The sequence below is a fragment of the Eumetopias jubatus genome, unplaced genomic scaffold (assembly GCF_037043125.1).
Source record: "Eumetopias jubatus isolate StellerSeaLion01/CBP00866 unplaced genomic scaffold, mEumJub1_p1.0 scaffold_6, whole genome shotgun sequence".
Classification (NCBI taxonomy): Eukaryota; Metazoa; Chordata; class Mammalia; order Carnivora; family Otariidae; genus Eumetopias; species Eumetopias jubatus.
This window is the reverse complement of record NW_028274812.1, coordinates 147296254-147318962: the sequence shown is the minus strand read 5'-3', so window position 1 is coordinate 147318962 and position 22709 is coordinate 147296254. Positions and strand designations below refer to the sequence as shown.

Genomic DNA, 22709 nt, shown 5'->3' with positions numbered 1-22709 from the left:
ACAGTTTTGGAGTCTGCAATCCGGCAAGATTCCTCTTAAGGGCCTCTTTTTCCGTTACCCTTCTTCTGTGAAAGAAACGTTATTTTACTCAGAAAAGGCGAAGCCTGCCATAGGTGTTACACAAAGTGCCGAAGCGACGCGAGAGAAGGCAAACGGGGCGCTAACTTGCTAAGAAGGCTGTGACAGCGCCGGCCGCGTGGCCCGCGTGGCCTGTGCCACGGATTCTCGCCCGACAGCGTCCCACTGCGCTCCGGCGCCGGGAGGAGGGCAGCGCGGCAGGGGGCGGAGAAGTGGCTGCTCAAGGGCACGGGCGATTGACGACCGCCAGGCTGCAAGAGACGTGTGCTCTGCATTCGGAAGGACCCGCCCTGGGCACGCCAAGGGGAGGGGAAGCCCCTCCTATACCCATTTCGAGTCGTCCGCCGCGTCCCCCTTCCGTCCGGAAAGGCGAGCGGAGGGTCTACCAGGAAGGCACGGTGCTGCGGGGACTCAATAAAGCTCGGGAGGCCGTAGCAAAGCCCAGGCTTACCACCCGAGAGGAAGCAGCTCCGAACCGCGAGAAAACCCCTCTGGCCAGCCGCACCTGGGCGTCGCCCGCGGCCCCAAAGACCGCCGGCCCGGCCCCCGCGTGCTGGGTCCCGGAGGGACAGAGGCAGCCTGCAGGTGCCCGCCGCGCAGCGCCCGCCACGCCGCCGCACGCGGACCGGAAGTCCCGGCACTTCCGGGGCGGCCCCCCGAAAACTTCCGGGCGGGCCCTCTAGCTGCCCCAACCTGGTTCCGGCCTCGGGCACCTGTGTGGCGCCTCTCCTTAACGAGCTTTGGGCGTCCTGATTTTGCCAGTGTAGGACGGACGACTTTTGAATTTTGGAACATCTCGAGGTGGGCCCAACAGGATCCCTAAAACCGACACGCGGGACCGCAAGGAGCTCGGAAAGCCAGAGCTGCAAATCTGTGCTTTAAGATGAGGGACCAGGGCTTTCAAAACTTGACCGTGGTAACACCGCAAACTCCCTCGAACTAGCCATTTCTGGAAGAATTTAACTCAAGACACCAGTCAGCATACTTGTATGGACATACAAGCTGGTAAAAGTAGTTCCTAAAACGAAACATTACAGTTGGAGGCACTAAGTCTGAATCCATCTCATGGCAGAGTACAAATTAAGAACATATTACAAGGGTCAGACCTGAGGGTATAAACAGCCGGAAAAGAAATGGGCAAAGCATCAGGAAGCCTAGATTCTCTATCTGTACCACTAACTTGAACGGGTGACCCAGTGCAAGCCACAGGCCCCTCTGGATCTCCATTTACAGAATTTCAAGTCACTTCCAAGCCTAGCATTCTATAGACCATGAATAATTCAACACAACAGAGAAACGCAGTTATTTCTTTGGTGTGTTAACACACTGAAACCAACTATCTCAAGTTGATCCTTTTCAAACCTGTTTAGGTGCCAAAGAGCTACAAAAGATGAATATTCTTGATCTTTTAAACCATAGGAAATCACATTTTCTCCTTAACAGTCTGCTAAAACCTTTGTAAGTGGGTGTTTTACTTGGCAAACTCTTTCTGGCTTGTGGCTTCCTTGGAATAGTTAATTCTATCTAGAGGGACTGCCCAAGGGGCTGTTGAAGATTGTGTTGTCCCCAAAGCTAAATCGTTTATAAGTTAGAGGTCCCCTGCCGAAATTTTATCTTTGGTTCTATGTAATGAACCAAGATAGGGAAGGCTAGCACTAGACTTGCAGTCCTAGAACACTTACTTGGTAGAATGATGGAGCGACAGTGGAGGCAGATCTGATGCTGAAAGCAACCTTAGAACGTCATCATCAACCATTTTATGGTTTACCATCACCCCAACCTGTCTATTGCTGTGAACTCCCATCATTTAAGGCTTTTTCTTTTCTAATCTTACATACTATAAAACATATACACAGGGCTCTTTTAAAGTTTGCCAGTTAACTTTTCTAATCGCAGTGCTGGTATTCATCTCTTTTCTTTCTCCTATATACCTTAAATATATCTAGACCAGGGTTTCTCATGGCACTATTAAACATACGGAGCCAGATAGGTCTTTTGTTGTGAGGGCTGTTTGGGCATGCAGGATATTTAGCAGCATCCCTAGCCTCTATCTGCTAGATGTCAGTAGCATCCCAACTGTCCACTGATGGTACAACCAAAAATATCTCCAGAGGTTGCCAATTTTCTCCAGTTGAGAACCACTGGATATAACCTCAGATATAAAAGCCTCAGATACAAAAGCCTATTCTCAAGCACTTTTGCAATGATAATCTTAACACAGTAGTCTCTAGTTTCTTATTCCTATTTTCTTCCTTAATGAATAAATACATTTGGCCAAATAAATGGAGAGCTTCGTATTTCAGTTTTTGCATATATTCTCCTAAAGTTGGGATTTTTTTTTTAAGATTTTATTTATTGGAGGGGTGCCTGGGTGGCTCAGTTGTTAGGCATCTGCCTTCAGCTTGGGTCATGATCCCAGGATCCTGGGATCAAGCCCCGCATCGGGCTCCCTCCTCAGTGGGAAGCCTGCTTCTCCCTCTTCTACTCCCCCTGCTTGTTTCCTCTCTGTCTCTCTCTCTAATGAATAAACAAAATCTTTAAAAAAAATATTTTATTTATTGGAGAGAGCCTGAGAGCGAGCGGGGGGAGGGGCAGATGGAGAGAGAAAAGGAGATGCAGATTCCCCACTTAGCGCAGAGCCCAATGCTGCAATGGATGCGGGGCTTGATTCCATGGACGCCGAGATCATGACCTGGGCCAAAGTCAGACGCTTAACCAACTGAGCCACCCAGGTGCCCCTGAAGTTGGATTTTTTATTCTTAGTTTGAGGAACAGGCAGTTATAGCTGTACTACAGAAACAGATCTGCATACAAAGTGGTAAGAAACATATAAGCCTTGAAGACAGCTTAAAATTTTCTGTAGATAACTCCATAAATAATCCACACAATGATTCGACAAGCATTTATTAAACACCTACTGTGTGCTCAGCACTGTACTAGGCACTAGGGGGTGCAGAGATACAAATGTAGAAGTCATTATTCCTGCCCTCAAGGAGCTTACAATTTAATTTTGGAAATAAATACAAATGTGAACTACAATACAGAGTGCTAGAAAATAATTACAAGCAACATATTAGTAAGTGCATGGACCACAGTACAAACTCAAAGGATAAGTGCTGAGGCAGCACAGAACAAGGGAGGTCTCAGTGTGAAGTGAAGTCAGAGAGAGCTCACTCAGAAGATACAAAGAAGCTAGGCTTGAAGGGAGTGATGAACAAGAGCTGGGGCCAAAAACAATCTAAACAAAAGATGCTGCATGAGAAAGGCACAGAGGCAAGGGCTTGTAAGACAACAATATGAAGAAGATGAGTCGAGGTGAATACGCCAGAGAATGAGGCAGAGGCAGATTAAGCATGAAGGGCAAAATAATGGGAGAACTTGGAACACCAGTGCTCTGATAAGAATCATCTGCTGAGTGTTCTGGACTAAAAATGGATTCTGAGGAGGATCACCTTAGAAGCATTACAGGATGGGGATCTTGAAAGCAAGGAAAATAGAAATTACAATTTCCTGGGCGTCGGATGATATGGATCTGCAGAAGGCTATAAGGGGTTGGCAGAAATGTAAAAGATCCAGCGTCATGGAGAAAACTAAGAACTGGAATGTCAAGTGGAGAGCAGAAAAAGACAAAGACAACTACAAGACGGGAATAAGAAATATGAAGGACAGGGCGCCCGGCTGGTTCCGTCAGTAGAGCTCAGGACTCGATCTTGGGGTCCTGAGATTGAGCCCCACATTGGGCTGGGAGCCCACTTAAAAAAAAAAAAAAGAAACATGAAGGGCAGTGAGTCTATTCAGGGTAAAGAAGTTAAGCAATAATGCCTATTTAAAAGGAAAATGGGAGCTGGGGGACAAGAGTGATGAGGTCTGTTTTCGAATACCAAGTCGTGTAGGTATCTGACCCCAGGGTGGGAAATAAGTTACTGAAATACAGTTAAGTATAAACAATCAAAATAAATAGAAGTGAATACAGAAAAAATACTGGAAAAATCAAGACATGAAGGTTATTTTCCGTGGAGAGGAGAAAAGAGACCAATAAAGCTAGAAACTGGGAGGAAAATGACCAAAAAGGATCCCACAAGCCAAAGAAGAGAATTCCTGAGTTGCAGGGTCAACTCAACAGTGTGAAATACAGATCAAGGACAAGAACTAAGAAAAGGCATTGATATTTATCCATAGGACACTTCAGTGGAATACTGAGTACAAAAGCCAGTAAGAAGTTTCAAGAGTATAGTAATGAGAAAATGGGATTGAGCGATGGATGGTATATTTGAAAAACCATGAATGACAGAAGAAAAACAGAATGGCAGTTGGAAATGGGCAGTGAAGCTGAAGGGTTTCCACATTTTATGCTGTAGGTAAATTTTACTGTCATCCCAACTGACCATATGCCTGGCCTGGCACGGCACGGCACATGGATATTTCATTTCCCTCCACAATTCTAGTTCCCTGGGGCAGTTTTTAGAGAGAAATGTACTTGAATCTGTACATTATTGCTTTATCCTCTCAGTTACTCTTTTAAACATGTTTTACTTGTACCATTTAGCTTTCTAGTACTACAGAGCATCAAAAGTATCAACTAAAATAACATTTTCAACCAATTATCCAATAGTTGCAATGGATCTGTACTATATTATACTGTGCATTCCCTTCCCCAGTAGCTCTTATGGCCAGGGATTCAGGATTTCCAGATGGCTGGCCAGGGTCAGGGTGTTCATTAGAGACATGGTAGCACAAGGGTCAGCAGCACAGGCTCGAGAATCTGACCCTGTAGGGCAGAGTCCCTGCTCTGTCACTTCCCAGCTCCAGAACCTTGGTCAACTCACTCACCCCTCTAAGCCTATTTCCTCATCTATAAAACGCGGGATATACTATCTATCAAACCATGAAAAATGCTTAGCATAGGGCTTGGCACACAGTAAGTGCTTAATAAATGTCAGCTATTACTATTTAGAGTCTCAGGACCAAGAGTAAAGCTAACTGCTCTGTATGGGAATCATCCACATTCTAGCGCTGCCACCTTGCTCAATGGCGGAAATCTTTGAAACCTAAGATGCGTCTTCTAGGACTAAGTTGGATGGCAGCAGAGTTACAGAAGAACCACTTTATCATGCTGGGCCCTAAAATGAGATCATGATGGGAGGAGAAAGTACTGGTGAACAGTTCATTTCAGATTAAGAGCATAAAAATAGAATCTGCAGGATATAAAGGAACTTAGCACACATCACTCAGTCAGGAGCTCAAGGTCATAAAGATGGATCAACAACACTCTAGTGCAAAGAGTGAGAAGTGGAGACCAAGAATGGACTTCTACGTATGCCCCCAAAGAAACAACAGCCTTTTCTACTCTTACACTACGTGGCTATTTCTACATGTGGGCTGAACTAACCTCGATAGTTCTTTCAAGTCACGGTCTTTCCTCATTCATCCTAGGATCACACTAATCCTTCTGGGCATATATTCTTTTCTTTGAATTTCTGCCAGATGCTTAGTAATTATAGATTTAAGTAATGTGGCTACACATTACCGTGAGTAGAGAGATGTTAGCTGCTATACTTATAGTCATTTTAACATGTTGCTCTGAGAGCTTTCACTGGAATAGAAGACAAGTGTTCCTCGGAACTACGTGGGAGGACTATGTGTACGTGTGCACATATTTTCCCTCTGACGATGTACCCATCATATATAGTATCTGCACACAGGCAGCACTGGCCTCAGGCAGAACTGGTACCTTACAGAGGGTAAGGCACAACTGAAGCAGAGAGCAAGGATCTGGAGACAACCAGATTTGTTTCTGGTTTCTTGAACTTTCAAGTACAAGGGAATGAAGAATGGAATTCCCTTTGAGTACAAGGGAATCTACAGGCCAAAAGAAAAAAAAAGAGAGAGTAAGAAAACAAAAGATAATGGAAAGCACTGTTTTGAAAAAGTTAACCAAGGTAACCAGGATGGCAAATGATAGGTGGGTATTAATGACTCAATGAAACAGGGGTAGTAACTTTGATGTTGTTAGTGATCAGGGTGGGCCACAGTGGGGCAGAGAAGGGATTTTACAGAGAAGGAATTTATGATCCCAAAGGCAGACCTTTATGCTAAAAGATTTTATGACCTTTTGAAAACCATCAATACGTGTTAATTGTTGTTCCGGTTTAGAACAGTGTGAAATTGTGTAACTTCTCTTGGCGTGTATCCTATTCTTCTGAACAGGATTAATGGAATCCATTCCAATTTTGAAAGCTGATTTTGGAAAAAAGCCAAAAGTAACTCCATTCCAAATGTGATAAACAAGTGGGTAATAGTCAAAAATGAGATGTTATTCAAGGGTAAAAGTCTTCCAAATATTTGGAGGAGCAGTAGCACTAATGGAATAACCAGAAGTGCCGAATTTAAAGGACAAACCATGTCTGGATGCATAAATTCTGGTGTGTTCCTTAAACCAGCCTCATCACCTTATATAATAATATCCCTTGGTATACTGAAAGCCTCCAAGAAAGATAGCGCCCGGCGATGACGAGTTAATACTGTGTCTCTGCTGGATTACAGATGGAGCACAGCAGAACTCAGAAGGATGAGGAGCTGTGAGGTGAAGTATTGGACGGATTACCACTGTGGACGCAGAAAGCTCACGGCAAGAAACAGATGAGGAATGAAGGGTGAGGTGCTAAGGCCGTCTAACAAGGTGGGACCAGGGTAATGACAAGAGCGACAGACCACGTGGTCAGGGGTTTGCGCAGACTGGTAAGAACCTGAGAGGGCAGTACTATAATGGGCCAGAGGGCCGCGTATACATTCTTTGTAAGGATTTTTAGGTCTTCTTCAAGCACCTGTCTCCCCTTTCTCCCACGTGATGCTGTAACTGGGGTAACGTTACCACCTCTGTGCCACCACAGTGTTCAGTGGGAAGGTGGGAAGGAGAGCCAGAAGTCACCAGAACATACAACCACCCGAGCTCAAGAGCAGCCAGGCTGAGTCTCCACTCACCTCTTTCTCTGCTTCATTCCCACAACCATCACTTCCTTTGCTGACACAGGTACTGGGGCTGGGGGTGGTGAAGGATACGTATGGATGTTCAATGACTCAGTGGAGTCAGTGAAGGTGATATATGAAGAAAAATGCTGGAGTGCTGTTAAAAATATAGCATTCTGAGTTTGCGTGGGAATACGGTTTTCCACTGACTATCAGGAACATTAGAATAAAACAAAACACACACTTAAGCATAAATACATTAAGTGTCTAAAAATTTCCCTATAACTAGGTTCTTAGAAAGCTAAATACAAAATAAGTCTCACACAGAGGCTGCTTCAAACTCTAAAGTAGCTTCTCAAATCACATTTGGAGCACAAGTGACCCTCAGGGGAATGAATGGGGGAAGAGGGTCACAGGAGATGGGAAGAAGCAGAGGAACTAGGAGGAGTAGCCTCTCTCAAACCTACAGCTACTCACCCAAAAGACAAAATTAAGTGCCTCCACGACAAGCAACTTGCTCTAATGCTACTTTATTTCTAAAGGATACATTAAACCATCAGGAGCTCCACTCCATCAGACACCTCCCAAGACAGTCAAGCTAATCCACCTGCATCAAGGCACTGGCCCAAACTACTGAAGAGCTATTCTAACTCCACCACCACTATCGATTCTGACCCTAGTGAGGTTGCGATGATGGCAAACTTTCTACTACACTGAAAGACCTCTCACCAGCATGTGGTTTCTCTAAAGTTGGATAATGCCCAAACTATGATTGTGGTTTTTTTCCTAAACTCCTATGGATTCAGATTTTTCTCCACTGTGGATTCTCTGATGCCGAATGAGACTTGACCTCTGAATAAAGGCTTTCCCACACTCATTACATTGATAGGGCTTCTCCCCAGTGTGAATTCTCAGATGCTGTATGAGGCCAGTGTTCCCATTGAAAGCTTTCCCACATTCTTTACATTTATAGGGTCTTTCTCCAGTGTGGATTCTCTGATGTTCAATAAGGCCTGACTTCTGACTGAAGGCCCTCCCACACTCATTGCATTTGTAGGGTTTCTCCCCAGTGTGGCTCCTCTGATGGCCAATAAGATGTGAGCTCCGCCTGAAGGTTTTCCCACACTCATCACACTCATAGGGCTTCTCCCCAGTGTGGATTCTCTGATGTCCAATGAGGTGAGAGCTATGACTGAAAGCTTTCCCACACTCATTACATTCATAGGGTCTCTCCCCACTGTGGATTCTCTGGTGCAGAATAAGGCCCGCACTCTGACTGAAAGCCTTCCCACACTGATTGCACTGATACGGCTTCTCCCCAGTATGGATTCTCTGATGCAGGATCAGGCCTGTGTTTTGACTGAAGGCTTTACCACACTCCTTACAGTGATAGCGTTTTACTTTGTTGTGGATATCCTGATGGGAAAGAAGGGCTGACCTGTAACTGAAGGCTTTACCACACACATTACATTGATAGGGTTTCTCCCCAGTGTGGATTCTCCAGTGGCGAACAAGGCCTGAGCTCTGAGCAAAGCTCTTCCCACATTCATCACATTTATGTCGTCTCTCCTGGGTGGGATTTCCCCGCTGCCTTTCTAATCTGCCCAGAAGATCTCGGGCTTCTCCATGCTCAAGACCCCCGATAACATCCCCGTTGCATTTGGCAGCTGTCTCTCCATGTGGTTGGATTCCAGGAGATATTACCTGTTTCGAAGATAATTCCCTGTTCTCATTCCTGGTCTCACCAGCTGAAATGAAAATGTGAGAATCATTAAGCCAATGTCACTTTCCATTCTCTATGTTAAAAAGAAACTGAACATAAGGGAAATATACATGGAAAACTAGCAGTAAACACAAACTTCCATCTGTCTCCAAATACTGCCACAATAGAGAGAGAGAGGAAAGCAGGGTCAAGCAGAAGTACCACAGGCCAGATGGGGAGGAAGTGCCATGAAGAAAGAGGGACGTTGGGAGGGCATAGAGCAAGGAAGGGCCACCTGACAAGAAGCAGGGAAGTGGGGAGGAATACGAACTGCTGAGGGACCTAACGGGGCAGAGATGAAAAAAGCCGCAGTCGCTGAAAGGGCGGAGCACAAAAGGCCTAACAGGACAACATCTAGGTAAAGACCCCATGGGGCTGGGAGCCGAAGAAACGACTCCACTGCATACAGAACAGTACCAAAGTCAGCCCTGGACTGGAAGACTGAAGTCCATTTTATGGCACTGTTTCTCTCTGTCAGTTCCCGAGTTTAAACTCAACAATGTCTTTCAGAAAGTTCAGAGCCACTATCACAGAACAAACGAAACATCTTAACTGATAACAATAACCAGAGCTCTCCTTACCCAGGGAGAACATGTTTCTGTAATTCTCTGGCCTACTGTCTCTGCTGGGATCCTTCTGTGATGGATCAAGAAGCCACTCCTCTCGAATTAGGGACACAGCCATGTCTTCGATCTTCTCCAAAGTCTGAAACAAAACAAAATCCCCGTGTGGGACTGGGACTGTTGCACAGCTCCAGCCCACAGTGCCGGAGATCTGCCAGGGATGGAGAGGACTGAGAGGGGGACGTACTGTGTGAAGGGATCTAAAGAAGCTGGGAAGAAGAGGGAAATGCACCAGATTTACTGGGGGATAATCAAGAGTCATGCAAAAAGAATTTGGAGCAAGTTCTTGGCCAGTACTGCTACAGAGAGTCCAGACATAAAGGGGGATGCCACCCACACTGCCAAGCAGGGCCACGGGGTTTCAGCGAGCAGCAGGACAACTCACCTGGAACCCTGCTGTGAGAAGTGTTGCTGTCATCTCCTGGTCTCCAGGACTTCCCTTCTGGGAAGGGGTAGGACTCTGAGAAGCAGAGATGGCTGAGAGAGGAGAAAGGAGCTGAGTGAGACTAGCCCTGCCCCACAGTTGCAGCAGCCAGCACTAACCCATTCCAAAGATGCTTGTATTTCAGAACATATGCATTTCAGAGATTTTGCACATAAGATGCTGAAGGGCCCCTGGCTGGCTTGGGTAGGTGGAGTATGCAGCTCTAGATCTCAGGGTCGTGTGTTCAAACGTTGGGTACAGAGGTTGCTTAAACAAACTTTTTAAAAAATCTTTTTTTGGCAGGGGGAGGGCTCTGGGTCTATAACTATGGCTGCCCACAAGACATCTGCACTTTGATGTCCTGCTCAGCCTGAAGTTACATGTCAAAAATAGAGTACTGGTTTCCTAACAGGAATTGCTTTACAATTTTTTTCTCTCCCACCAAAGCTACATTCAATCCTTGTGCTTCTGTACGGTGTTTCTTTAGGTCCTGATCTCTTGGCAAATGGAGTATGAGAACCAATTTATATCTATTAACTCTATTACCTTTCTGAAGTGTCTACCATGACTGCCACTATCTGCTTCCTACAAATACCAGACATTGCAATACCAAAATTAACAATAGGCTTTAGAACTTTAGACAAGAATCATATTACTAACCGAAACTGTTTCTATGCTTCTTCTTTAGAAATATTAAAAATCCATTTATATGGAACAAACTGCTATAAACCACATAAGTGAAAAAAAAAAAATAAATGCAGAGCAAGTACGAGATGAGGCTAGAACACCTTGTTCTGCAAGAAGGTAAGAAGTTCTCAAAAAATTATGGGGAAATGTCAAAAGGACGGAGGAGCCAAACTGAAGGGGCCTCCTCTGACCAAATCGGAGACAATTTAAGCACCAAAATAAAGATGGTAACAAAATAAAGACAGATACAGATATTTTATTTCTGGACTTATGAGTCCATACTGACAAATTAATAAAATGGGGAGGAGGGAACACTCTCTATTACAACAAATAAATGTAGAAGGCATGACACAGAAATCATCATTTTGTCTTAGTAATCACTGAATCAGTCAAGAAGCATCAATGAATATTAAAACTAGTGTTTTAGGGGCGCCTGGGTGGCTCAGTCGTTAAGCGTCTGCCTTCGACTCAGGTCATGGTCCCAGGGTCCTGGGATCGAGCCCCGCGTCGAGCTCCCTGCTCAGCAGGAAGCCTGCTTCTCCCTCTCCCACTCCCTGTGCTTGTGTTCCCTCTCTCACTGTGTCTCTGTCAAATAAATAAATAAAATCTTAAAAAAAAAAACAACAAAACAGTGTTTTAGCAACAGAAGTTTGATGAGGACCAGATATTTAAACACACTCAAGGGGTGCCTGGGTGGCTCAGTCGTTAAGCGTCTGCCTTCGGATCAGGTCATGATCCCAGGGTCCTGGAATCGAGCCCCACATTGGGCTCCCTGCTCGGCGGGGAGCCTGCTTCTCCCTCTCCCACTCCCCCTGCTTGTGTTCCCTCTCTTGCTGTCTCTCTGTCAAATAAATAAAATCTTTAAAAAAAAAAAATAAAAAAAAATAAACACACTCAAGAGTATCTCTCCACAAATTACTTATTAATTATAAAGGGAAAAACAGTATAACTTTACAGTGATCAACCTAGCAAGAATAACCTTAGCCAAGTCATCAAAGATACCAACACCAGTAACAGGACAAATTCCTCTGGCACGGCGGAGGAGGCAACAGCACTTCTGGGGTGCTCCTGCCACACGTGCACAACTGGAATTTACACATAAGGAAACATTACACAAACCCAAATTGCAGCCATTCTATAAAATAACCAACCTGTACTCACCAAAAATGTCAAAGTCATGAGAGGCAAAGAAAGGCTGAGGAACTAGTCCAAATTAAAGGAGTCTAAAGAAACATGACAACTGACTGCAGAGGGTCATCTTGGACTGGACTCTGGAAGAGCATTATTGGGACAACGGGCAAAACAGAAATATGAACTGCGGACCGGAGTATTTCTGTGCCAGCACTACATTTCCTAATTGTGATGCATTTATTGTGGCTATCCAAGAAAATGTTCTTGTGTGAGGAATTATGTACTGAAAGTTACAAAGAAAGTGGCACGATACCAGCAAAACCTCGAAAACGCCTATGTTGTTACTACACTGGGGTAACAGAAATGTGTGAAGATGTAAAAATCCCCAAATTCTTTAATTTGTTCGTGAATTTACCAATGGGACTGACAGTCTGTATCTGAAGCCTAAACATTCAAACGCAGATCTTAGGACTGGTCTGTAACAGAAATTCTACTTCCTAGTTCTCCAGGAACTCAACAGGCACTTTCTTTTCTACTTCTCCCTCCTCATCAATGAAATCTGGCCCCTCACCTCTCTCTTGTGGCCCCTGGGGCACTGGAGATTTGTGCTGGGCTGCCCCAGGTCGGAGCGGAGTATTTGGAAGCTCTGGTGCAGACTCTGAATGCACCACCTCCTCCCAGAGTCCACGTCCATGTCCATGTGCACGGGCTGAGACCTGAAAACAATGGGACAGATGCATTACAAGAAACTCCTTCATGAAAGGAAGCAAACAACATTAAGATCAAGAGCACATCTCTAGGGATATGTGCTTGTTAAAAGGAAGCAGCAGAATTTCATCTACTTCCCACAGGCAGTGAGAACACAAATGAGCTCATTAGCACAGAACAGAAAGGCATCCTTTCTGCTGATGCCCTTCCTGCCATTTTGCACTCGCAAGGCATGGGAAGAATGATAAACAGAAACTTAAAGAGTGCTATTTGGTAGAAAAAACTTTGGTAACACTGAAGAAACCTGAGCTCTGGGTTCAGATCTACCTTTAATTATGAGTGCTGAGAGTAATTCAAGTAACTTAAGCTCTCTACATGTTGGTTCCCATCTGGCAAACAGGAACAGTAATAGCTGCAAGGATGTTATTAGGATAAAAAACGTACACCCAGCCTTCACAGAAAAAGAACTCCACAAGTACAAGCCACAGTGCACTAGAACTATGTTCATCCTCCTACCACAGAAACGGACGCCCAGAATTTATTCTGCTGTGGTGCTAACGTCCCTCCAGCCCGCTTCCAGACCTCCCAGTCACAGCACGCACACCTCCTCCTACTTACTGGCCGTCCTAGTATGTCAATCTGCCTTTCCAGATCCTCCAGTAGGGTCACCACCTCCTCTCCGTTCTCTAGCTGATGTTCCCTCACCAGAGTCTGGAGCTCCTCAGGCAGGATGGTCAAGAACTGCTCTAGCACTAGCAACTCCAAGATCTGCTCCTTGGTGTTCAAATCTGGCCTTAGCCACTGATGGCAAAGTGCGCGGAGCTGGATCAGAGCTTCTCGGGGTCCTAATGTCTCCTGGTAGCATAACTTCCTAAAGCGCAGGCGGAACAGCTCTTGGCCAGGAGGGTTATTTTCATGCAGACTAGATTCCTGGTCCCAGCCATGATCTTCCTCTACCTTGACAATTACAAGGTCTTCTTCAGGAGCTTGGTCAGGTGGGGATGGGGCTAACGACTTCCTTGACTCTGCTGCCATTTAGGGCTGGAAAAGCTCAGGAGGCTTGTTTCCACTACCTTCTTTATCTTCTTAAGAACCTTCCACGGAGCCTTCAATAAGGGCAATTCTTGGGGTAGAGAAACTGTCAAACAATATTAAAGCAAGTCAAAGATCATAGTAATACATTACGACATCTTAACAAACTCCTTACCACAACACGTACCTCATGGCTCAAATCATTTAAGTGATCCTCTCCACTGTTCCAGAAGTAACTCCTTACCTCCTTAGCTTTCTGCCAAACACCCATCTGGGGAATATTCCCTTCCTTCTGCTTCCTCTCCTTGGGGATGTGGAATACAGCACACAAAGTCAAGAAACCATGTAGACCGGGTCTAACTAAAGTTCTCCATTTAACCTCAGCTGGCCCTCAGTGATGCTGATTTAACTCTTTCAGCATTTGCTACACCATCTATACTGTTTCTACACACTTCAGCTCTCAACCTAACCCTCACACTCAACAGAGACTAATTTCTTTTTCTTTTTTTTTTTTAAATTTTATTTATTTATTTGACACAGAGAGAGCACAAGCTGGGGGGCAGGGGGCAGAGGGAGAGGGAGAAGCAGGCTACCGGCCAAGCAGAGAGCCTGATGCAGGGCTCAATCCCAGGACTCTGGGATCATGACCTGAGCCAAAGCAGATGCTTAACCGACTGAGCCACCCAGGTGCCCTGAGACTAATTTCTATATAATCTAGTTCAAGGTATTGTCCAGAACTGTCCCAACACCAAAGGCTCTTCTCCACTTAAGTCATTATCCTACTGTGCTCTCCATCTTCCCTCCTGTCTCAAGGCTAACCACTTCCACTGTGCACCTTACCTCCCTCTACAACTCTCTTTGGAGCACTGGTCCTGCCTCTCCAAGGAACCTAAATGCCCTAACCACACCTGCAACCCCGAAGTCTATTCCCACACACTAATGACCTTCCACAGTGTTTTATAAATAAAATCATACAGTAGGTAGTCTTTTGAGTCTGGCATCTTTCACTTAGCGTAATACATGAGGTCAGCAATGTTGTTGCATGCATCAGTAGTTTATTCCTTATATGGATGTATGTTTATCCATTCTCAGTTGAGAGATACCTCAGATCGTTTTCAGTTTTTGATGATTACAAGCAAAGCCACTATGAACATCTGCATATGAGTTTTTGTTTGAACATGTTTTCATTTTACCTGGATAAATATCTAAAAGTAAAATTGCTGGGTCATATGGTAGGTATATGTATAACTTTATAAGAAACTACAAAACTGTTTTCTAAAGTGGGTGTAACACTTTGCATTCCACTAGTAATATGTGAGAATTGCTTCTTACTCCATTTCCTGACAAGCATTTAATATTGTTTTATTTTTATTTTTAGATATCTGAATGTGTAATGGTATCTCACTATGGTTTTATTATTTATTTGCTTTTATTTTTAACCACTCTCTGCTATGTCACTATGGTTTTAATTTGCATTCTCCTTCTGTCCAATAATGTTGAGCATCCTTTCACATGTTTATTTGCCATCCGTAGATCTTTGGTGAAGTATCTGCTCAAAACTTCTGCCTGTTTTCAAAATTGATTTTATTTTGGGCGCCTGGGTGGCTCAGTCGTTAAGTGTCTGCCTTCGGCTCAGGTCATGATCCCAGGGTCCTGGGATCAGCCTGGCATTGGTCTCCCTGCTCAGCGGGAAGCCTGCTTCTCCTCCCCCCCGCCCCCCCCCCGCTTGTGTTCCCTCTCTCGCTGTGTCTGTCAAATAAAAAAATAAAATCTTAAAAAAAAAAAAATTAGATTCTATTTTGAGTTTGAGGATTCCTTACATATTCTAGATACAAGGCCTTCATAAGATATATGATTAGCAAATATTTCCTCCTCTTCATAACAGAAATGAAGTGCCTTTCAAAGAATAGAAATTCATAATGTTTTTGAAATCCAATTTGTCAATTTGTTTCTTTTAGGGATTGTGCTTTTGGTGTCATATCTAAGAAACCTTTGCTTAATCCACGGTCACAAAGATTTTCTCCTGTATTCTTCTAAAAGTTTTATAGTTTTAGTCTTACCTTAGATCTATGATCCATTTTGAGGTTTTTTTTTTTTTTTTTTAAGTAAACTCTACACCCAACCTGAGGCTCAAACTCATGACCCCAAGATCAAGAGTCGCATGCTTCACCTGCTGAGTCAGCCAGGCAGGCACCCCAAATTTTGAGTTAATTTTTGCACAGAGTTTGAAGTGTGGACAGAGGTTCATTTTTTTTTTTGCACAAAGATACCAAAATGTTCCAGCACTGTTTGCAGAAAAGGTTACTCTTTACCCACTGAATTATCTTTGCCCATCTTTGTCAAAAATCAATTGACCATATATGTGTGGGTCTATTTCTGGAACCTCTATTGTGTTCCATTGATCTATACCTTTATCCTTTCACCAAAACAAAACTGTCTTGATTATTGTGGCTTTCAAAATCTGGAAATCAAGTACTAAGAGCCCTGAAACTTTATGGTATATTATCAAAATTGTTTTGATTTTTATAATTCCATTGACTTTTGATATAAATTCCTACAAAAAGAAACCCTGGAACAGGATTTGTGCTGAATCTATAGCTCACTGACATTTTAATTTCCATTCTATAAACACAATCTGTCTCTCCATTTATTCAAGTCTTCTCTGATTGCTTTCATTAGTGCCCAAACTACCTATTCTTTCTCTTCAGATCATATAAATCTTCGCCTTTTACTATCTATTCTTAAAGGACAAAATAAAATGTTTTCTCCTTGAAAATCCTTGCTTAGGATTCCGACTGAGCCTGGCTGGCTCAGTCGGAAGAGCGCGTGACTCTTGATGTCAGGGTCGTGAGTTCAAGCACAAAATTGGGTGTAGAGCTTACTTAAAAAAAAAAGTAAAAAGTAAAATCCTTTTCTGATGACTCCATTTGGAAGTGACTGCCCTCTTACTCTATATCTCTGTTGCATAAATGCTTATCACTTTATTTGTGATGTTCAAGTGATTTTTATTTTAGGAATATAATGCTAATACAAAATTGGAAAATGTATTCTCTCATTTCACCATATTCATAGAACAAAAGATTTATAACTTGTTTTTTTAAAGTGTTTATTAATGATACTTTTCCTGTAGTTACGTATTATTAGTTGCAAAGAAGTTTTGACTTCCTAACTTAATTGTATGTTCCCCATGAGTATAGATCTATGTCTTTTATTTTATTGATGGAATTGACGAACATTCAAAAACTATTATTTATAATACCTAACACAGAATATATCTGTATTTGCTAAAGAGCAAGGTTTAGATAAACCTGGAGGTCCAAAGAGTTCAGTGACAGGGTCCTATTTCTTTGTGGGATAAGTCCTGTGGCCTTTATCTTTGGTCACAGACATCACCTCTTGCCTGCACTTGCAGTGGTTAAGTGTCTCCCTGCCTTTGGTTATTCTTGTACCCCATTTGTGTTCCACATTGCTGCCTGTTGTGGGTTGAACTGCGTCCTCCCAAAAGATATGCTGAGGTCCTAATCCCTGATACCTGTGAATGTGACCTTATTTAGAAGTAGGGTCTTTGCAGATGTAATCAAGTGAAGATGAGGTTACACTGCAGTAGAGCAGGGCTTCATACAGTATGACTGGTGTACTTTTAAGAAGAGAAGAGACACAGAAACTGAGACAAAGAGAGAGTCATGTGAAGACAGACACAGAAGAGAGCTATGTGACTACAGAGGCAGAGATCAGGAGTTATCAGGAGTTACAAAGCCACAAGCTAAGGAATGCCAGTAACAACCAGAAGCTAGGAGAGCGTGGCCCTGTCAACACCCTGACTTTGGACTTTTGGCCTCCATAACTGAGAGAGAATAGATTTCTGCTGTTAAGCCACCAAGCTTGTGATACTTTGTTATATAGTATGTTACCCTATGAAATTATTACTCTGCTAGAGAGACTGTTTTAACAAATATGTAATACAACTCATCACTTTAAAATCTTTCAACAGGGAACCCAACTCTTCAGCACAATATGCAAGGCCCTTTATGGTACGTAAACCTGCCTACCTTTATCTGCTATAAGCTCACCTTCCCATAGCTTTTTCCAAACATGGCTTTCTTAAACCTCCATTCTGCTACAGAGCTCTTTACTCTAGCTCAGTGGTTCTCAACAGGGGGCAATTTTGCTCCCTTCTCCCAGGGATATTTGACAATGTCTGAAAACACGTTACAACTGAAGGGAAGGTACGCTATTAGTATCCAGTGGGTAGAGGCCAGAGATGCTACTGAACATCTTCCAATGCATAACAGAGACCCCCCCCCAACAAAGGATGATTTGGCTCTGTGTCAATGCCAAGGTTGATAAAACCTGGTCTAGTTGAGACTATTCAACTCTAACTTAAAAGTCTGAGCTTACCTAGTTCCTTTTTCATGAGGTCTTCTCTATCACCCCCACTCTGTACTCCACCACCCCAAGCAGATTAAGGTGCTACCAAAATATATATATATGTTTTAAGATTTTATTTGTCAGAGAGAGTGAGAGAGGATGAGCAGGGGGAGCGGCAGGCCGAGGGAGAAGCAGGCTCTTTTTTAAAAAAATATTTTATTTGTCAGAGAGAGAGGGTGGGGGAAAGAGTAAGCACAAGTAGGGGGAGAGGCAAGCAGAGGGAGAAGCAGGCTCCTTACTGAGCAAGGAGCCTGATGCGGACTCGATCCCAGGACCCCGGGATCAGGACCTGAGCCAAAGGCAGAAGCTTAACCAACTGAGCCACCCAGGCAACCCCCAGCCTTGTCTAATTTTATTTATTTATTTTTAAAGATTTTATTTATTTATTTGAGAGAGAGAAGAAGAGATAGAGAGCACGAGAGGGAAGAGGGTCAGAGAGAGAAGCAGACTCCCTGCTGAGCAGGGAGCCCGACATGGGACTCGATCCCGGGACTCCAGGATCATGACCTGAGCCGAAGGCAGTCGCTTAACCAACTGAGCCACCCAGGCGCCCAGCCTTGTCTAATTTTAAAGAAATTTTCTTCCTCTTCTGTCCACACTCTCTTAATAAGGGTTTGTTTTTGTTTTTAAGTTTCTATTTATTTTTTTAGTAATCTCTACACCCAACATGGGGCTCAAACTCACAATCCAGAGATCAGGGGTCTCATGCTCTTCCCACTGAGCCAGCCAAGCACCCCTCTAAGTAAGGGTTCTTTTTTTTTTTTAAAGATTTTATTTATTTACTTGACAGAGAAAGACACAGCGAGAGAGAGAACACAAGCAGGGGGAGTGGGAGAGGGAGAAGCAGGCTTTCTGTGGAGCAGGGAACCTGATGCAGGGCTCGATCCCAGGATCCTGGGATCATGGCCTGAGCCGAAGGCAGACGCCTAACGACTGAGCCACCCAGGTGCCCCCCTCTAAGTAAGGGTTCTTAATGTTCCTGAAGTTATTGGATGGGTGTCAGGTCTGTGAACTCTGCTGAAATTGACTATAAACTTTTGTGTCTATGGACTTTTTTCTAGAGAGAAATTCTGTTTTCATGTGATCGCAGAAACCCTACCCCACCCTTCCCCTCCTCCAGAAAAAAATATACTCCTGAAAAAGCCACTGCTTTGAAGACTTATGTCAGGAAGTATATAGATGTAATCTGATTTTCCTTCTAAGGGCCTGTCTCTCCTCTTTCTTTGTAGACCATAGGTCTGTGGTTTTATCTTGCATGTCTCTTGCCAACTGCTTTGGGATAAGCTGCCTTTGGTTGTGCTCTTTTCCACCGTCTGCAGGGCTGCCATTGTGATCTTTCTGGAATACATATAAGTAATGCAACTTTCTTGCTTAAAAAGACATACAGAGGGGGGCGCCTGGGTGGCTCAGATAGTTAAGTGGCTGCCTTTGGCTCAAGTCATCTCAGGGTCCTGGGATAGAGCCCTGCGTTGGGACCCCTACTCGACAGGGAGCCTGCATCTCCCTTTCCTGCTCCCCCTTGTGCGCTCCCTCTTTGTCAAATAAATAAAATCTTAAAAAAAAAAAAAAGACATACAGAGGAAAAGGTCACTGCCACAAACATTTGCAAGAAAAACATGGCCATGGGCACACATTTACAGTACTCTACATAGTGTGGTAAGTCCTATATTTGGACCATGTGAAAAATATCTGCAATTTTGTAGAGAAGTGGGGAAATTTCCTAGAATAGTGAGAGTTGAGGGAAGAGTGAATCTGGGCAAGAAGCTGAGATTTTTTGGAGAGTTTGAGACAAGGGGTAATCAATTTTGTTTTGAACAGCCAGGATTAATATCCACGGTTTTATTTTTTTTTAAAAGATTTTATTTATTTATTTGAGAGAGAGAATGAGAGAGAGAGCGAGCACATGAGAGGGGACAGGGTCAGAGGGAGAAGCAGACTCCCTGCTGAGCAGGGAGCCCGATGCGGGACTCGATCCCGGGACTCCAGGATCATGACCTGAGCCTACAGCAGTGGCTTAACCAACTGAGCCACCCAGGCGCCCAATATCCATGGTTTTAAATTAATTTATTTTTTAAGTCAATTAAAATTTAATAAATTCTTAAATGTTCTTAAAATAGCTACTTATGTTTTAAAAACTTAAAAGATCATTACCATGGGACATTAATTTTAAGTTCTAATTGTTTAGAATGTGATGCTACATAGTTTCCCCGTGTTGTCTGAATTTCCTTAAAGCCAACGTTCATCTTTACTGAAAAACTGGCCATCTTCCGTCTTATAATCAATCCTTATCAACACTAGCTAAAAAATACTTCAATGTTAAGTGTGCACCATTCAAGAACTTTATATTAAGATATTAAATAATTAACATATTAAATGATATTAAATAGTCTCAATAGTGAGACCGATAGAAGTCATCTAATTACCAGCTTTGTTCATAATTTACACCAAATCAGCCAACCAGTCTTGTCCATTCCCCACCCTGATTATTCTTTTTAGTAGCTCTTTTTCCACTTTTTAGTCTCTTCCCTCTCCAATCAAGTTTTTGGCAATTACAACCTATAACTAATCAAGTACAAAGATACAGACTACAAAAATTAGTCTATTATTTACCTTCCTCTCAGTTTCATGTATACACATCTGCATTAAATTGGTAAGCACCTTATGGGTAAGGACTGCTTCTTACATCCTCTTTTAAGAATACCGGGTCAAGGGGCACCCGGGTGGCTCAGTTAAGTGAAGTGTGGGACTCTTGTTGATCTCAGGGTGGAGAGATTGAGCCTGGGGAGGGCTCTGCACTCAGCACAGAGTCTGCTTGAGATTCTCTCTCTGCCCCTCCTCCATGAGCTCTCTCTCTCAAATAAATAAATAGGGGTGCTTGGGTAGCCCACTCAGTTAAGCATCTGCCCTCAGCTCAGCTCATGATCCCCACAAAGGGCTCTCTGCTCAGCAGGGAGTCTGCTTCTCTCTCTCTCTCCCTCTGCCCCTCCCCGCTGCTTGTGCGTGCGCACAAACACTCTCCCTCTCTCTCAAATAAATAAATAAATAAAATCTTTATTTTTTTTTAAAGATTTTATTTATTTATTCATGAGAGACAGAGGAGGAGAGAGAGAGAGGGAGAGAGAGAGAGAGAGAGAGAGAGAGAGAAGCAGAGGGAGAAGCAGGCTCCCAAAGAGCAGGGAGCCCGATGCGGGACTCGATCCCAGGACCCTGGGATCATGACCTGAGCCGAAGGCAGACGCTTAACCATCTGAGCCACCCAGGCGCCCTAAATAAAATCTTTATAAATAAATAATTCTCGGGGCGCCTGGGTGGCTCAGTTGTTAAGCGTCTGCCTTCGGCTCAGGTCATGATCCCAGGGTCCTGGGATTGAGTCCTGCATCCGGCTCCCTGCTTCTTCCCCTGCCTGCGGCTCCCCCTACTTGTGGGCTCTCTCTGACAAATAAATTAATCAAATCTTAAAAAAAAAAAAAAAAAGAGTCCGAGGCTTAACCCACTGAGCCACCCAGGTGCCCCACAACTCAGATATTTTAAAGCATTATTTTTTTAAGAGGTAAGAAGGAATGTTTTCTTCCTTAGGACGAAGTAAGTCTACTCTGGGATGTTTGGGAACTGAAAATAAAACAAGAAAGTGATTTTTCAGGCTTTAAAGATCAAGAAAAAATAAGTGAAGCAAAAATTGTCCTTTAGAGTTATCTCAAAGAGCAGAAGCCGGTTTTAATATCGACCACATTTCACACTCAACCACAACACAAATTCAAAATACTTATGCATTTGGAAAAACTATGATTACTGCATAAATACACTTAACTGAACTAACCAAACCACAGAAATCCGGATTGTTCTCGGAGGTGGTAGTGGCAGTCTTCCTGTGGCCCGACAGAATGACTCGTGAGTGACCTGAGTTTTGGAAACGGGGCCCCTCCAGAAGTTCCCAGGCATCTACCTCAGTAACCCTTCCTAAACAAGGTAAGTATTTAGAGTAAGGCTGAATTCCATATTACCCCAAAATTGTGAAAACTGTTTTGTACAATTATCCAGTCAATACACCACCATTTTCTGAATACACTACAAAGAGCAGAGGAGCAAAAGTAGGTTTCCAAGGATAATCAGGGCTTCCAAAAGCAAAATATCTATTAAAGAAAAAAAAAAGAGAAAATCGTATTTTGAAGGAAATGCAAAATTGCTAAGTAAAAACAGTTCAGGCGGTGGAAGCAGCTGGATAAACGATAACGTGGGGGCGGTTTCCCATTTTAAGACAGATAACAGCACAAAAAGAGCAGCGGGATGAAGAAAGCGACCCCCCAGGAGCGAGTCCTGGCAGAGAGTCTGGGGCCGCGGCCCAGGCCTGCGCCCGCGGGGGTCCAACCCCCGGCGCCCCTGCAGCCCGCGGCGCACCGCGTCGGGGCCCCTCTGCGGACCCTCCGGCCCGTCCCCAGCGGCGGCCTAGTCTGGCCACAAAGCGCTCCCCTCCTCCGCCCGGAGCCCGAACCGTTACTCACCGCGAGCTCCAGGGGCGGCCCGGGGTGGGGAAGGCGGGCTGCAGAGGACGGACGCGCCCGGGGGAAGGGCGGGGAGGAAACCCGCAGACAGCGGCAAGCCGACCGGGACCTCCAGCCCCTAACTTCCAGACCCGCGGGGGCGCAACATGGACCAACGCGCATCTTGTCTCGAGGCACTTCCGGAAGCTCTCTAGGAATCCTGGAGGTCTGGAAGCTCTATGGTCAGCCGGCTGAGGGCTCCGGGTGGCCGGCGCCTGCGCGCCGCTCTGTCCGCGGGCGGGAGGGGAAGGTGGGTGCAGGCTCGGGTCCTGCAAGCGCTTGGCGACCCCGGCACTTTGCTGTCCTCCAGGGCTTCTGCATAGACTGCCAGT

The 22709-nt window shown here is 44.3% G+C and overlaps 1 protein-coding gene across 4 annotated transcripts in view; it reads right to left on the bottom strand.

Annotated features, from left to right (window-relative positions):
• ZKSCAN8 (zinc finger with KRAB and SCAN domains 8) overlaps window positions 1-22492 on the bottom strand; it is a 35537-nt gene extending 13045 nt beyond the window's left edge. For 3 of the 4 annotated variants that reach the window (XR_015768414.1, XR_015768413.1, XR_015768415.1), the window contains exons 1-6: window positions 22339-22492; window positions 12998-13517; window positions 12243-12387; window positions 9815-9906; window positions 9388-9511; window positions 7060-8792 (exon numbers count right to left, since the gene is read on the bottom strand). Coding sequence is in view for 1 of the 4 variants with exons in the window: in XM_088024173.1 (XP_087880299.1) it covers window positions 7831-8792; window positions 9388-9511; window positions 9815-9906; window positions 12243-12387; window positions 12998-13414 (1740 nt within the window). In the remaining 3 variants the exon portion in view is untranslated. Of the gene's footprint in view, window positions 1-2966; window positions 8793-9387; window positions 9512-9814; window positions 9907-12242; window positions 12388-12997; window positions 13518-22338 lie in introns of those variants that run through there. The other variant, XM_088024173.1, reaches the window with a different exon arrangement.
• Window positions 22493-22709: the final 217 nt, after the last annotated feature.